A 17302-nucleotide genomic window follows, 5' to 3' on the forward strand; every position below is an offset into this window, starting at 1 on the left:
CAATTCCGTGATTTTTTATCTTGAGCAATAATCTTTTGTGTGGCACCTTGTCAAATGCCTTTTGGAAGTCTAAATACACTACGTCCACTGGTTCCCCTTTATCCACCCTGTATGTTACTTCCTCAAAAAACTCAAGCAAATTTCACAGAATCACAGAAACCCCACAATGCAGATAGAGGCCATTTCGGCCCATCGAGCCTGCACCGACACATATCCCACCCGATCCCCGTAACCCCTACACCAACACATATCACAGAAATCACAGAATCACACAGAAACCCCACAGTGCAGATAGAGGCCATTTCGGCCCATCGAGCCTGCACCGACACATATCCCACCCGATCCCCGTAACCCCTACACCAACACATATCCCACCCTATCCCTGTAACCCCACATATTTAATCCCACTAACACTAAGGGTCAATTTATCATAGCCAATCAACCTAACCCGCACATCTTTGGACTGTGGGAGGAAACCGGAGCACCCGGAGAAAACCCACGCAAACACGGGGAGAATGTGCAAACTCCACACAGACAGTCACCCGAGGCCGGATTCGAACCCGAGTCCCTGGCGCTGTGAGGCAACAGTGCTAACCACTATGCCACCGTGCTGTCACCATTGTCAAACATGACTTCCCCTTCATGAAACCATGCTGAGTTTGTCCTATTAAATTATGTTTATCCAAATGTACTGTTACTGTCTCCTTAATAATGGACTCTAACATTTTACCAACCACAGATGTTAGGCTAACAGGTCTATAGTTTCCAGCCTTCTGCCTACTACCCTTTTTAAATAAGGGTGTTACATTAGCAGTTTTCCAATCTGCCGGGACCTTTGCTGAGTCCAGTGAGTTTTGGAAAATTATTACCAATGCATCCACAATCCCTACCGCTACTTCCCTCAAGACCCTAGGATGCAAGCCATCAGGTCCAGGTGATTTATCCGCCTTGAGTCCCATTATTTTACCAAGTACCACTTCCTTAGTGATTTTAATCGTATTTAGTTCCTCCCCCCCTAGAGCCCCCTGTTTGTCCAGTGTTGGGATATTCTTAGTGTCCTCTACTGTAAAGACTGATACAAAATAATTGTTCAGTGTTTTTGCCATCTCCATGTTTCCCACCATTAATTTCCCGGTCTCATCCTCTAAGGGACCAACATTTACTTTAGCCACCCTTTTTCTTTTTATATAACTATAGAAACTTTTACTGTTTTTATATTTTTTGCTAATTTACTTTCATAATCTATCTTCCCTTTCTTAATCAATCTTTTAGTTATTTTTTGCTGTCTTTTAAAGACTTCCCAATCTTCCATCCTCCCACTAGATTTGGCTACCTTATATGCCCTTGTTTTTAGTCGGATACTATCCTTAATTACTTTACTTAGCCACGGATGGCTATCTTTTCTTTTACACCCTTTTTTCCTCAGTGGAATATATTTTTTTTGGAAGTTGTAAAATAACTCCTTAAATGTACACCACTGATCATGTACCGTCTTACCCTTTAATCTATTTTCCCAGTCCACTCTAATCAATTCCGCTCTCATACCTTCATAGTCTCCTTTATTCAAGCTCAGCATGCTTGTTTGAGATCCAACCTTCTCACCCTCTAATTGAATATGGAACTCAACCATGTTATGGTCACTCATTCCAAGGGGATCCTTTACTAGGACATTTTTAATTAATCCCGTCTCGTTACACAGGACCAAATCTAAGGTTGCTTGCCCCCTGGTCGGTTCAGTTACATACTGCTCAAGAAACCCATCCCTAATACACTCAATGAACTCATCCTCAAGGCTGCTCTGCCCAATTTGATTTGTCCAGTTAATATGATAATTAAAATCCCCCATAATTATAGCTGTTCCCTTATTACAAGCCTCAACTATTTCCTGATTAATACTCCGTCCAACAGAGTTGCAACTGTTCGGAGGCCTATAGACTACACCTATTAGTGTTTTTTTCCCCTTATTATTCCTTATCTCCACCCAAACTGTTTCACTATCCTGCTCCTTTGACCCAATATCATTTCTCTGTATTATAGTGATTCCTTCCTTTATTAACATAGCCACCCCACCTCCTCTCCCTTCCTGCCTGTCCTTCCTGATTGTTAAATAACCTGGTATGTTTAATTCCCAGTCATGGTCACCCTGCAGCCATGTTTGTGTAATGGCCACAAGATCATACCCATATGTCGTTATTTGTGCCGTTAACTCATTCATTTTGTTACGAATGCTACGTGCATTCAGATAAAGAACTTTAAAATATGTTTTGTAACACTTAGTTCCTGTTTTTTCCCTTTTTAGTACTTTACTTTTTACTCCATACCTTCTGTCCCTTCCTGACACGTTCTGTTTTTTAATTCCCCCACTGCTACCTAAGTCTATGACCTTCTCTGTTGTCATTTCTATTATTTGCTCTCTAGAAACCTCCCCCCCACTAATTAGTTTAAAGCCCTCTCTACAGCCCTAGTTATATGATTCGCCAGGACTCTAGTCCCAGCACTGGCCAAGTGGAGTCCGTCCCAACGGAACAGCTCCCTCCTGTCCCAGTACTGGTGCCAGTGTCCCAAGAAGCAAAACCCATTTCTCCCACACCAGTCTTTGAGCCACGCATTTAACTCTTTAATTTTATTTATCCTAGCCAAATTCGCTCGTGGCTCAGGTAATAACCCAGAGATTATTACCCTTGAGGTTCTGTTTTTTAATTTGACCCCTAGCTGCTCATACTCCTTTAACAGAACCGTCTTCCTTGTCCTATCTACATCGTTTGTACCAACATGGACCACAACAACTGGATCCTCCCCCTCCCACTCCAAGTTTCTTTCCAGCCCAGAAGAGATGTCCTTAACCCTGGCACCGGGCAGGCAACACAGCCTTCGGGACTCCCGCTCTTGACTGCAGAGAACCCTATCTATCCCCCTAATGATACTATCCCCTACCACTACAACATTTCTTTTTACTCCCTCCACTTGAATGGCCCCCTGTACCACGGTGCTGTGGCCAGGTTGCTCATCCTCCCTGCAGTCCCCGCTCCCGCCCTCACAGGGAGTAAGAACCTCGATCCTGCTGGACAAGAACAAGGGCTGCGTCTCCTTCAACGCTACATCCTGGATCCCTGTACCTTCCTCACTCATAGTCACACCGTCCTGTCCCTGACCACGGACTACATCTGCAGTAATTAACTTCATAGGTGTGACCATCTCCTGAAACATAGAGTCCAGGAACTTCTCCCCCTCCCTGATGTGTCGCAGTGTCTGAAGCTCGGTCTCAAGCTCCATAACATGGGACTTGAGTTCCTCTAGCAGCAAACACTTGTCGCAGATGTAATCACCGTGAGCCTCAATGGGGACCACCGGCTCCCACATCTCGCAACAGTAACACATCACCTGCTCCATTCTATATAATTAATTAAATTTCTTATTATTAGTTATGAAGACCCTGCCCGGATATAGATGATAATGTCACACCACTATTCAATAGGACTTACCAACTTAAAGGTATAAAAGAGAAGAGAAGGAAGAAAACCAACCAACCAGCTGATCACCAACCTCCTCCTTGAATACTGTCTGTGGGGCCTGTTTGGTTGACTCGTCTCGCTGCTCCGCCTCCGCAGTGCTGTCTAAGCCTGGGAGTGGGGAACAAAACAGAGCAAAAAACACACCCTCACCTCCCACTTAGCCGAACTCTCCCACTTAGCAAAACTCCAGCAGCACTCAATGCACAAAGCACTCCGTGCACAGCACTAGCCCCGCCCCTTTTATACCCAGATTCTACTTCCGGTTTAAACTGCCTACCCCTTATCCTTAGACTGTGACCCCTGGTTCTGGACTCTCCCGCCATCGGGAACATCCTTCCTGCATCTAGTCCGTCTAGTCTTGTTAGAATTTTATAAGTTTCAATGAGATCACCTCTCATTCTTCTAAACTCCAGCGAGTATAAGCCCAATTGACTCAATCTCTCCTCATACGTCATTCCTGCCATCCCAGGTATCAGCCTGGTGAATCTTCGCTGCACTCCTTCCATGGCAAGAACATCCTTCCTCAGATAAGGCGACGAAAACTGCACACAATACTCAAGGTGCGGTCTCACCAAGGCCCTGTACAACTGCAGCAAGACATCCTTGTTCCTGTACTCAAACCCTCTCGCTACGAAGGCCTGCTGCACCTGCATGCTTACCTTCAGCGACTGGTGCAGCGACTTTCAGTGAGGGACGTCCGTCCTCAGCCACCCAGCTGGGTTTGGACGGGGAGGCGGGGGGGGGTGGGGGCGCTTTCTCGAGCATCAGTCTGGCACGTTCTCAGTCACACCGGAGAGCAAAAAAAAAAACGTTTTTTAGTTTGCGATTGAAGTTCTCTGCGCCATTCCTGCATCTCGCATCGCACGGGTATCAATTGCTGATCTTATTTCGAGCTGTGAGAAATTTTCCAGTGCGATTAAGCGAATTGCAGGGCTGATGCCATGACTGGACTTCTCCGCACCCCACCGCCCCTCGCATTCCCCTACACCCCCACCCCCCCGAATCCCACTCCCCTTCCCGTTTTAACCTTGCCAGCAGCTGGCAACCACCGTCTATCTGCACGGTGATGTAACTTGAGCGGGAGGCCAAAGGTCAGACTTGGGGCCTCCTTCTCGCCGCCGCGGCATGGCGACGGGAAGGAGGCCATCTTGAAACAGGCTGGGGTCGGAGGTCAGTTCCCAACCGCCCCCCCTCCCCCCCACCGACGGCACCTCAGAATGAGGCTCCCCGCGCGGCTCCGCGAGGCCTAGTCCCTCAGGCTTCTCCGTAGGCCGCTGTTTCCCCCACCACCTGACCCTGTGATCTCTCCACCGCAGGCGACCCCAGTCGGACATTCGAACGGTTTTCAAAGGAAGGCTATCAGAACTACAGCACCCTGCAGCTCAGCCAGGACGGCGAGAGGCTTTACGTGGGCGCCCGCGACATCCTCTTCTCCATTGACTTGGCTGCCGACGGGCACATGGAGTTAATAAAAGAGGCAAGTGGCGCTTTCTCCGCACGGCAGGCAGGAAGCTCAGCGGGTAGCACTCTCGCCTCTGGGCCGGAAGATCGTGGGTCGATGTCCCCCTCCAGAGACTGGGGCAGCAGCACCAACAGCATAATATAAGACAATCACGGGGTGCGGGGGGGGGAGGGAGGTGCAATCGTAATCTAACCCACGCGCGGCAAAGCAGACAGGATCGGGTGTTACGCTAGTTTTACACCACACCCGATATTACTCTCATTTGTGGGGGGGGCGGGTGCCGGTAAAACCAGCATTGCACCCAATCCCATCAGTGTCCCAACTGGGGGGTTAATCAGGTTTAAATTGCTCCCATAGCGATTGTTCTTTAAAATAGTATAAACGAGGGCTACAAAGTTAGGGAACCTTCAAGGAGAGGTACCGCAAATGGCCTGGACAGGAAATTAAGGAGGGATATACTTGCATTGGAGGCAGAGCAGAGAAGGTTCACGAGGTTGATTCCTGAGATGAAGGGGTTGTCCTATGAAGAAAGGTTGAGCAGGTTGGGCCTATACTCATTGGAGTTTAGAAGAATGAGAGGTGATCTTATTGAAACATATAAGATTCTGAGAGGGCTCGACAGGGTAGATGCCGAGAGGATGTTTCCCCTCGTGGGGGAATCTAGAACTAGGGGGCATAGTTTCAGAATAAGGGGGCACCCATTTAAATCAGAAGTGAGGAGGAATTTCTTCTCTCACAGGGTCGTGAATCTGTGGAATTCTCTTCCCCAGAGAGCTGTGGAGGCTGGGTCACTGAATATATTTAAGGTGGAGATAGACAGACTTTTGAACGATAAGGGAGTCGAGGGTTATGGGGAGCGGGCAGGGAAGTGGAGTTGAGGCCAAGATCAGATCAGCCATGATCTTATTGAATGGCGGAGCAGGCTCGAGGGGCCGAAAGACCTACTCTTGCTCCTACGTCTTATGTTCTTATGAAATTGCCACGGATTCCCGGGGAGTCCTTTACGCGTGAGTTTCCAGCTGTAGGGCTGCCTGCACTGCTCTGTACTTAGTCTTAAGATGAAAGTTTTGGAACAATAATGAATGAAGTTAATTGCCGGGACGTATTGCTGTCTCGAGCATTCCCAGAGCTGTTCCTAAGAGGGATAAAAATTATCCAACACCCCTTTGTACAGTTATCACCGCGAGCTCCCCTTTGCCTCAGTTCCCCAACAGGATGACCCGGTGCCCAGCGCCGCTTTGGCCGTGAGATTGTGGTGAGTGTTTTGGCCAGCGCCCTGCTGGCCTGCTTTTAGTCCCAGGTACGAGCAGATGCCAAAGCTTATCTTCGCCAGGAGTGGTGGTTGGAGCACCGCACCAGACCTCGGCGCCCCTGGGCCGGGGAGAGGATGAAAAAAAAATCATGCTCATGGTCGAATAGCCCACCAACACATAGGGCTGGATTTTACCTGCCGAGACGGGTTGGGGTGCGGGACTGCTGCCTTCCGGGTTCTAGTCCTGCCCCCCCCAGCGACGGCCAACGCACAGACGCTATTTTCCCCCGATTGGCCTTGTTAGGCCCCGCCCTGCGGGCTTGCCGGCCAATTAAGGGAAAACCCGCGTCAGATGACGTTGGTTTTCTTAAAGGGGCATGTGCCATTTATTTTTGACGGATGATCTGTCGGTGACAATCACTGTACAAAGGTGAGCCCTTGCACCCAGGCTCTCCAATGACTCTCTCCTTAGGATAAAACAGATGGCAGCTGCAGGTGAGGTTACAGAAGCGATCTGTCACTTCTCCCAATGAGGTGAGGCCACACAAGCACTTCAAAGCTTGTCACCTACAGAAAAATCTAAACACATTAAAAATCTAAACACATTGGCCCAGAAATTCGGGTCGGGGGCTTCCTGCGGGTACAAGCCCCCGACCTGCACTTACCTAGCGCGCCGGCCGTTGAGCTGTGGGCCCGCGTGGGATTCCGAGCCTGGGCCTGCTCCAGCTGCCAGCGCGCAGTGCTTGCGCATCCCAGGGGCGCAGTTAGATCGATGCGTCCCCTGGGATCACGTGGGCCATGGGGAGCCAATCGGAGCAGGGAATGCTCCATTCATAAGTCTGACAGGAAGTGCTGTCAAGACTTATAAATACTACGGCCCCAAAACAGCACTAAATCTTCAAAGAAATTTTTTTTAAATCACATTTTTTAAATAAACTATAAATTACATGAAATAGCTATTTTAAACAATAATTTAAATTTTTGATAAATACAATTTTATATTTAACGGGGCTAAAAATAAACTTACCTTGCTTTAAAGTATTTAAAAATAATAAACCTGTGGAAAAAATGTTTTAATTTTACTTAATTCACCACTTACCTGGAGTGGGCCTTTGGTGTAGCGGTAGCATCCCCGCCGCTGGGCCAGAAGGCGTAGGGTTTCGAACCCCGCTCCAGACAGTCCCGGCAAGTGGAGTCGGAGCTCCGGCTCTAAATTCTGGGTTGACATCCAGCGGGATACTTGCATCCGTGGGTATGGGTGGCCCCCCCCCTCGTATGGGTTGTGGGAGCCCGTAAAACCCTCCCACCATAGGACTAACCACCCTAATGGCTGGTACGAAGATGGTTACGGTCACGGGAGGAGCGTTAATCGCGGCCAGAAATCCTTCCACCACTTCATACAGTTCCCCAAAGGGAACAGTGTGAAGACACGTACGACGACAACCACTTACCTTGTAAAAAGCAGGCCTTACGCCGGCTTTTTACATTTCTAAATTCTGCAGACTTACCCTCCCGGGAAAACCTGTAAAAAAAAAAACGAAGTTCGATGCGCACGCGCAGCCTCTCCTGCGCACGCATTCGACCTCTGAACCCCTTCGTTCAGAGGAATGGAAGTGCCGGTTTCCCGCGCATGCGCAGTGCATGCAGGAAACCGGCACTTCCATTGGGCCTACGGGTGAGTACCCCGTGCGTACTCACCCGTGGAGACCCGAATTTCCGGGCCGTTAAAAATGACTTAAAAATGAAAAATCTAAACACATTAAAAATGACTGTTAACTACCTGTTAACAGGCAGTTAAGTGGCTATAATCCTCGTCCCACCGCTAGGAGGTGGGTCCCTGCGAAAATCGGGGACCCGACTCCCGGGAAGATTGTTTGGAGGCGGGTTGGGAGTGGGTTCAGGACCCGCTCCCGTTCTTTTTGATTTTGCCATCAGTCCCGCCTCCAAACCCGCCTCCTCAGGGCTGGTAAAATCCAGCCCTCACAGTCCGAGCACACTGGCACCACCGGCGCACCGTGGCTGCAGTGTGGACCATCTACAAGATGCACTGCAGCAACTCGCCAAGGCTTCTTCGGCAGCACCTCCCAAACCCGCCACCTCTTCCACCTAGAAGGACAAGGGCAGCAGGCGCATGGGAACACCACCACCTCCAAGTTCCCCTCCCAGTCACACACCATCCTGACTTGGAAATATATCGGCCGTTCTGACTGATACCTGGGGTGGCAGGAATGACGTATGAGGAGAGATTGGGTCGATTGGGCTTATACTCGCTGGAGTTTAGAAGAATGAGAGGGGATCTCATCGAAACTTATAAAATTCTAACAGGACTAGACAGACTAGATGCAGGAACGATGTTCCCGATGACCGGGGAGTCCAGAACCAGGGGTCACAGTCTAAGGATAAGGGGTAGGCCATTTAGGACAGAGATGAGGAGGAATTTCTTCACCCAGAGAGTGGTGAACCTGTGGAATTCTCTACCACAGAAGGCAGTTGAGGCCAAATCATTAAATATATTCAAGAAGGAGTTAGATATATTTCTTAAGGCTAAAGGGATATGGGGAGAAGGCAGGGACAGGGTACTGAATTCGGATGATCAGCCATGATCTCATTGAATGGCGGAGCAGGCTCGAGGGGCCGAATGGCCGACTCCTGCTCCTATCTTCTATGTTTCTATGTTCCTTCATCGTCGCTGGGTCAAAATCCTGGAACTCCCTCCCTAACAGCACTGTGGGAACACCTTCACCACACGGACTGCAGCGGTTCAAGAAGGCGGCTCACCACCCACCTTCTCAAGGGGCAATTAGGGATGGGGCAATAAATGCTGGGCCTTGCCCACATCCCGAGAATGAATTAAAAAAATCACGTGAAGGGTGGCCGCTTGTGTCAGACAAGGAAGGTCTTCTGTCGCTGGTGGAACCCAGCGAGAGTCAGCATCCCTTGGAAGGAAGTGCAGGGGGAGGAACTTGCCAAAGGTCAGGTGCCATCTTTCAAAACCATTTCATCACGGTTCTGTTTTTTTGCTCGTTTCAGCTCCACTGGAAGGCCACGGAGAAGAAGGTGAATGAGTGTTCCTTTAAAGGGAAGATCAAAGAGGTGAGGCCGGTATATTTATCCCGTTACCGCGACCCCCTGAGCATGGCTGCAACGCGAGACGTAGAACGCAGCATCAATTCCCCCGCCTGTCCTGTCGTCTCTCGGTCCCCCCCAAAAAATCACGGGCTCTTGTTGACTCTTAAATAAAATCTCACTTCATATTTTCACGTGACTGTGGATGTGGTGGGGCTCCATCTTTTCTTCTTCTTCTTCTTAGGCAGTCCCTCGGAACCGAGGATGACTTGCTTCCACATTATAAATGAGTTCTCAGGTGACTGATGAGTCCAATGCCGGACCTACAGTCTCTGTCACAGGTGGGGCAGACGGTGGTTGAAGGGGCGGGTGGGGTGCTTGGGTTGATGTGCGCTCCTTGCGCTGCCTGCGCTTGGCTTCCGCTTGCTCCCGGCGAAGAGACTCGAGGTGTTCGGCGCCTTCCCGGTTGCTTCTCCTCCACTTTGTGCGTTCTTGGGGCCAGGGATTCCCAGGTGTCGGTGGGGATGTTGCACTTTTTCAAGGAGGCTTTCAGGGTGTCCTTGAAGCGTTTCCTCTGCCCACCTGGGGCTCTCTTGCCGTGTCGGAGCTCCGAGTAGAGCGCTTGTTTTGGGAGTCTCGTATCGGGCATGCGGACGATGTGACTCATCCATCGGAGCTGATCAAGTGTGGTCAAAGCTTCGACGCTGGGGATGTTGGCCTGAGCGAGAACACTGACGTTGGTACGCCTATCCTGCCGATGGATTTGCAGGATCTTGCGGAGTCAGCGTTGGTGGTACCTCTCCAGCGCTTTGAGGTGCCTGCTGTACATGGTCCATGTCTCTGAGGCATACAGCAGGGCGGATATCACTGCTGCTCTGTAGACCGTGAGCTTAGTGCCGGGTTTGAGGTCTCCATGTTTATCCCGCGCAACTGCCCTGTGCCTCACGGCCCCACGAAGAGGCCCACCTCCTGGACTGTTCCTGGGCGGGTCTGCCGTGTGAAAGTGCGCGCATACACTGAGTAAATGGGCCTTCGCCCTGCCTCAGGGCAAGGCTTGAACCGGCTGTGGGAACCGGGCGGTGAGTCATACCCCACCATCTTCGAGACACGACCAACTTGCTTCCACCAGACGGGGGTTCTCATTCTCTACGCTGTCAACCCCCCCCTCACCACATGATATCATTGGATGTGTTAATCTCCCGGAGTTAAATAGAAAGACTCGCGTTTCTCCAGCGCCTTTCACAACCTCAGGACGTCTGAAAGCGCTTTCCAGCCAATGAAGTACTTTTTTTGAAGTGTAGTCACTGTTGTAATGTAGGAAACGTGACGGCCAATTTGCGCACAGCAAGCTCCCACAAACAACAATGTGATAATGACCTGATCATCTGTTTTTAGTGATGTTGGTTGAGGGATAAATATTGGCCCCAGGACACCGGGGAGAACTCCCCCTGCTCTTCATAGAGTCATAGAGTTATACAGCACGGATAGAGGCCCTTCGGCCCATCGTGTCCGCGCCGGCCATCACGCCCTGTCTAATCTAATCCCATATTCCAGCATTTGGTCCGTAGCCTTGTATGTTATGGCATTTCAAGTGCTCATCCAAATGCGTCTTGAATGTTGTGAGGGTTCCAGCCTCCACAACCCTTCCGGGCAGTGAGTTCCAGACTCCAACCACCCTCTGGGTGAAAAAGTTCTTTCTCAAATCCCCTCTAAACCTCCCGCCCTTTACCTTGAATCTATGCCCCCTAGTTATTGACCCCTCTACTAAGGGAAAAAGCTCCTTAGTATCCATCCTATCTATGCCCCTCATAATTTTGTACACCTCAATCATGTCCCCCCTCAGCCTCCTCTGCTCCAAGGAAAACAAACCCAATCTGCCCAGTCTCTCTTCATAGCTGAAGCGTTCCAGCCCTGGTAGCATCCTGGTGAATCTCCTCTGCACCCTCTCCAAAGCTATCACATCCTTCCTGTAGTGTGGCGACCAGAACTGCACACAGTATTCCAGCTGTGGCCTAACCAGTGTTTTATACAGCTCCATCATAACCTCCTTGCTCTTATATTCTATGCCTCGGGTAATGAAGGCAAGTATCCCATATGCCTTTTTTACCACCTTATCCACCTGTTCCGCCGCCTTCAGGGATCTGTGTACTTGCACACCCAGGTCCCTCTGACCCTCCGTCTTGCCTAGGGTCTTTCCATTCATTGTGTATTCCCTTGCCTTGTTAGTCCCCCCAAAGTGCATCACCTCGCACTTTTCCGGGTTAAATTCCATTTGCCACTGTTCCGCCCATCTGACCAACCCATCGATATCGTCCTGCAGACTGAGACTACCCTCCTCGCTATTTACCACCCTACCAATTTTTGTATCATCCGCGAACTTACTGATCATACCTTTTACATTCATATCCAAGTCATTAATATAGACCACAAACAGCAAGGGACCCAGCACCGATCCCTGTGGTACCCCACTGGCCACAGGCTTCCAGTCACAAAAACAACCTTCGACCATCACCCTCTGCCTTCTGCCACTAAGCCAGTTTTGTATCCAACGTGCCAAGGCACCCTGGATTCCATGGGCTCTTACCTTCTTGACCAGTCTCCTGTGCGGGACTTTATCGAAGGCCTTACTGAAATCCATGTATACCACATCCACTGCGTTACCCTCATCCACACACCTAGTCACCCCCTCAAAAAATTCAATCAAATTAGTCAGACATGATCTTCCCTTGACAAAGCCATGTTGACTATCCCTGATTAATCCTTGCCTCTCCAAGTGGAGACTGATTTTGCCCCTCAGAATTTTTTCCAATAATTTTCCCACCACTGATGTTAGGCTCACTGGCCTGTAGTTCCCCGGTTTTTCCCTACTCCCCTTCTTGAATAATGGTACTACATTAGCGGTTCTCCAGTCCTCTGGCACATCCCCTGTGGCCAGAGAGGTCCTGAATATATGTGTTAGAGCCCCGGCAATCTCTTCCTTTGCCTCACACAGCAGCCTGGGATACATTTCGTCCGGGCCTGGGGATTTATCCATTTTTAGGCCTGCTAAAACCGCCAATATCTCCTCCCTCTCGATGTTAATGTGTTCGAGCATATCACAGTCCCCCCGCCCTATTTCTATGTCTACATCGTCCCTCTCCATAGTGAAAACAGATGCAAAAAATTCATTTAGAACCCCTCCTACATCTTCCGGCTCCACACACAGATTGCCACTTTTGTCCCTAATGGGCCCTATTTTTTCCCTAGTTATCCTCTTACCCTTAATATACTTATAAAACATCTTAGGATTTTCCTTTATTTTGCTCGCCAGTGTTATTTCATGGCCCCTCCTTGATCTCCTAATTTCTTTTTTAAGTATCCCCCTGCACTTTTTGTACTCCTCTAGGGCTTCCTCCGTCTTTAGCCTTTTGTATCTGCCAAAAGCCCTCCTTTTTTTTCGAATCCATTCTCGTATATCCCCTGACATCCACGGTTCCCTGTGGTTTTTGGAACCACCCTTGACCTTTACGGGAACATGTTGCCATTGTATGATCTCAATCTCCCTTCTGAAAGCCTCCCATTGCTCCGATGCGGATTTTCCTACAAGTAGCTGATCCCAGTCCATTTTGGCCAGATCCTGCCTTATCCTATTAAAATCGGCCTTCCCCCAATTTAGAACCTTTATTTCCGGCCCATCCCTGTCCTTTTCCATGACCACCTTCTTCCAATAGTGGCCATGGGATCTTTTACATCCACCTGAGAGGGCAGATGGGGCCTCGGTTTATCGCCTCATCTGAAAGATGGCACCTCCGACAATGCGGCGCTCCCTCAGTACCGCCCCTCCGACAGTGCGGCGCTCCCTCAGTACTGCCCCACTGACAGTGCGGCGCTCCCTCAGTACTGCCCCTCCGACAGTGCGGCGCTCCCTCAGTACTGCCCCTCCGACAGTGCGGCGCTCCCTCAGTACCGCCCCTCCGACAGTGCGGCGCTCCCTCAGTACTGCCCCTCCGACAGTGTGGCGCTCCCTCAGTACTGCCCCTCCGACAGTGCGGCGCTCCCTCAGTACTGCCCCTCCGACAGTGCGGCGCTCCCTCAGTACTGCCCCTCCGACAGTGCGGCGCTCCCTCAGTACCGCCCCTCCGACAGTGCGGCGCTCCCTCAGTACTGCCCCTCCGACAGTGCGGCGCTCCCTCAGTACTGCCCCTCCGACAGTGCTGCGCTCCCTCAGTACCGCCCCTCCGACAGTGTGGCACTCCCTCAGTACCGCCCCTCCGACAGTGCGGTGCTCCCTCAGTACTGCCCCTCCGACAGTGCGGCGCTCCCTCAGTACTGCCCCTCCGACAGTGCGGCGCTCCCTCAGTACTGCACCTCCGACAGTGCGGCGCTCCCTCAGTACCGCCCCTCCGACAGTGCGGCGCTCCCTCAGTACCGCCCCTCCGACAGTGCGGCGCTCCCTCAGTACTGCCCCTCCGACAGTGCGGCGCTCCCTCAGTACTGCCCCTCCGACAGTGCGGCGCCCCCTCAGTACCGCCCCTCCGACAGTGCGGCGCTCCCTCAGTACTGTCCCTCCGACAGTGCGGCGCTCCCTCAGTACTGCCCCTCCGACAGTGCGGCGCTCCCTCAGTACCGCCCCTGCGACAGTGCGGCGCTCCCTCAGTACTGCCCCTCCGACAGTGCGGCGCTCGCTCAGTCCTGCTCCTGATCGCTGTCCAGTGTCCTCGGTGCAGAGTGTGTGGGTGTTGGTGAAGATCAGGCCATTGTGTTGAGGTGCTGGATGGCAAACTTCAGCACCAGAGCGAGAGAAACTGGGCTTACAAAGTATCAAGACATTGGACGTGTTTGCTGGCCCGTCAGCCTGTGAATGTGCGGCCCCCTCCGAACGTTCCCGGTGCAGTAACATGCTCTTCTTGTCTTTGTTTTTTCCTCGCAGACAGTCTGTTTTAACTTCATCCGCGTGGTGCTGCCCGTGAACGAGACTCACATTTACGCCTGCGGGACCTACGCCTTCAGCCCGACCTGCGCCTACATCGTAAGAGCCACGTCCTCAACATTCAGCACACACGCAGGGCCAAGCCCAGCCCTGCAACCTGGGCAGGTTCTGCTAATCCCACTCGTGTAACCCGCACAGCGATTCGCCATCAACAGATCCCCTTTGACTTTTGCAAGACGTGCGGAATCACCCTTTACCCCATCCAACAGGTTATAGAGTTCGGACTTGAGACTTAGGAGAAATTACACCAGACACATGGGTTATGCCTTCAACCTTTTATTGTTCCTAAGACAGATTCAAAATTCAACCACTATTCCAGCAGTCCACCAATACTATTGCGAGACGCCATACATGCAACCACCCGCCGATGATCGGCCCAGTGTTGATTGTAGGTCCTCGTAAGCGGAAAGACAGGCCAGGTCCCTCCATCCTCCGACTGCAGCCTGATCCCCGTAGGCGAGATGACCGGCCAGGCCACCTTCTTCCGACTGCAGTGCTGATATTCTTTAGCCGCAGTGCTTTACACAGCTTTCCTTGCGTTTGGTCGGAAATCAATCATTCAGAGATAGTGAAATGTCCCTTTAATGTTGGGCTGAGCTGTTTGAGCTGTCAAACATAGAAACAGAAAAATAGGAGTATCTGTGTCTCTCTCTCTGTCTCTCTGTCTCTCTGTCTCTCTCTCTGTCTCTCTCTCTCTCTCTGTCTCTCTCTCTCTCTCGCTCTCTCTCTCTCTCTCTCTCTGTCAGGGTTGTTGTCAGGGTTGTTGTCACGGGGCCGTGCAGAAATGGGGCCGTGCTGTCCGGGCGAGGCTGGTTCTGGACCCAAGTGCAGACAGACGAGGCGAGAAGCAGATATGCAGTCTTAAATAACAGTACTTTACTAGAATCACACAGGTAAACAGTTACAAAACATAGGAGCTCAAGACAAGCTACCACATAGGCAAATGGCAAGTCAAGATAGGAACTCAAGACAAGCTACCGTGAGGCAACCGGCTTGTCAAGACTGAGCTCAAGACAAGCTACCCCAGGGCATCCGGCTTGTCAAGATAGGGACTCAAGACAAGCTACCGTGAGGTAACCGGCTTGTCAAGACTGAGCTCAAGACAAGCTACCCCAGGGCATCCGGCTTGTCAAGATAGGGACTCAAGACAAGCTACCGTGAGGTAACCGGCTTGTCAAAACTGAGCTCGAGACAAGCTGCCACAGGGCAACCAGTTTGCCCAAACTGAGCACCTTATCAAGGCTGAGCAACTTGTCAGCACCTTGTCAAGACCGAGAACAAAGGTAAGAACCACAGAACTTAAATACAAGCAGAAACATAACAGATGAACAGTTATAGACATAGGAGGTCAAGACAAGCAACCACTAAGGCAACCGGCTTGTCAAGGCAAGCTACCACAGGGCAACAGGCTTGTCAAGACGGAGCACCTAGTCAAGACGGGGCACCTAGTCAAGACTGACTCCCCTGTCAGGACTGAGCCCAGAGGGAAGAAACCACAGAACTTAAATACAAGCAAAAACAGGTGAAACCAATGAACCTGATGAAAGGCAGTTAAGTAAACAAGTAACAATTTAGCAAAGGGAAACCAACTAGTGAAGGTGCCATCTAGGGGTTACTGAAGGAACTGACCGGCACCCTCACACTCCCTCTCTGTGTCTCTCTCTCTCTCTGTCTCTCTCTCTGTGTATCTGTGTGTCTCTCTGTCCTTAGCAACACAGGCGATGCCCCTGGCATTGCGCACATATACAAACTCCACTGGGCAAGCTTTGCCGGATGCTTGCCGGCGTCCCGTTAATTGCGCCGATTGTTCAGCGTGTGCGATACGGAGACTGTCTACGCAAATGAGCAACACACTGACGAAGCGTTCCGTGTCTTACAGGATGTCGAAACCTTCTCCCTCCTCAGCGACTCGAACGGCGCCCCCCTGACCGAGGATGGCAAAGGTCGCTGCCCTTTTGACCCCCTGCGGAAATACACGGCAACCATGGTTGGTGAGTGGCGCACGGCAGCGACAGCCCCCCTGTCCCGAACGAGGCGGGCCCTTTGTGACGTAGCCCAGGGGCCGCGGGGTGGAGGGGGGTGGGGGGCGATAGACATCTCAAGTCCGACACAGAATCTTATTGGGCCTGCCCGGCACAGTAGGTCAGACAATTTCCTCTCGGGGATCTCCAGCTCAGGCTGAAGCGACGAAAGATTCTCTCCGCTGACTGCTCGCAATGACTTGGCATCTCCAAGCAGTTCCCTAAATTGGCAAACTCACTCAGAGAGAGTGGTTAATTTGGGAGATGAGAGTGTCACACTGGGGAAAGAAAAGCGTGCCCTTCTGAGGTTTCAGCTGAGGCATTCTGACGGGCCTTTACTCTGTATCTAACCCCGTGCTGTACCTGCCCTGGGAGTGTTTGATGGGACAGTGTAGAGGGAGCTTTACTCTGTATCTAACCCGTGCTGTACCTGCCCTGGGAGTGTTTGATGGGACAGTGTAGAGGGAGCTTTACTCTGTATCTAACCCATGCTGTACCTGCCTTGGGAGTGTTTGATGGGACAGTGTAGAGGGAGCTTTACTCTGTATCTAACCTGTGCTGTACCCGCCCTGGGAGTGTTTGATGCGACAGTGTAGAGGGAGCTTTACTCTGTATCTAACCCGTGCTGTACCTGCCCTGGGAGTGTTTGATGGGACAGTGTAGAGGGTGCTTTACTCTGTATCTAACCCGTGCTGTACCTGCGCTGGGAGTGTTTGATGGGACAGTGTAGAGGGAGCTTTACTCTGTATCTAACCCGTGCTGTACCTGCCCTGGGAGTGTTTGATGGGAGAGTGTAGACGGAGCTTTACTCTGTATCTAACCCGTGCTGTACCTGCCCTGGGAGTGATTGATGGGACAGTGTAGAGGGAGCTTTACTCTGTATCTAACCCGTGCTGTACCTGCCCTGGGAGTGTTTGATGGGACAGTGTAGAGCGAGCTTTACTCTGTATCTAACCCGTGCTGTACCTGCCCTGGGAGTGTTTGATGGGACAGTGTAGAGGGAGCTTTACTCTGTATCTA

The 17302-nt window shown here is 51.1% G+C and overlaps 1 protein-coding gene across 2 annotated transcripts in view; it reads left to right on the top strand.

Moving 5' to 3' along the window:
• Positions 1 to 17302, top strand: part of LOC147086434 (semaphorin-4B-like) — a 225931-nt gene that overhangs the window by 161413 nt on the left and 47216 nt on the right. For both annotated transcript variants that reach the window (XM_085978535.1, XM_085978536.1), the window contains 4 exons: positions 4829 to 4989; positions 9257 to 9319; positions 14202 to 14300; positions 16141 to 16252. In XM_085978535.1, coding sequence (XP_085834661.1) covers positions 4829 to 4989; positions 9257 to 9319; positions 14202 to 14300; positions 16141 to 16252 — 435 coding nt within the window. The remainder of the gene's footprint in view (positions 1 to 4828; positions 4990 to 9256; positions 9320 to 14201; positions 14301 to 16140; positions 16253 to 17302) is intronic.

The sequence above is a fragment of the Somniosus microcephalus genome, unplaced genomic scaffold (genome assembly GCF_052327205.1).
Source record: "Somniosus microcephalus isolate GS21.2 unplaced genomic scaffold, FLI_Smic_1.0 unresolved_chr7, whole genome shotgun sequence".
In the NCBI taxonomy this organism is placed as follows: domain Eukaryota; kingdom Metazoa; phylum Chordata; class Chondrichthyes; order Squaliformes; family Somniosidae; genus Somniosus; species Somniosus microcephalus.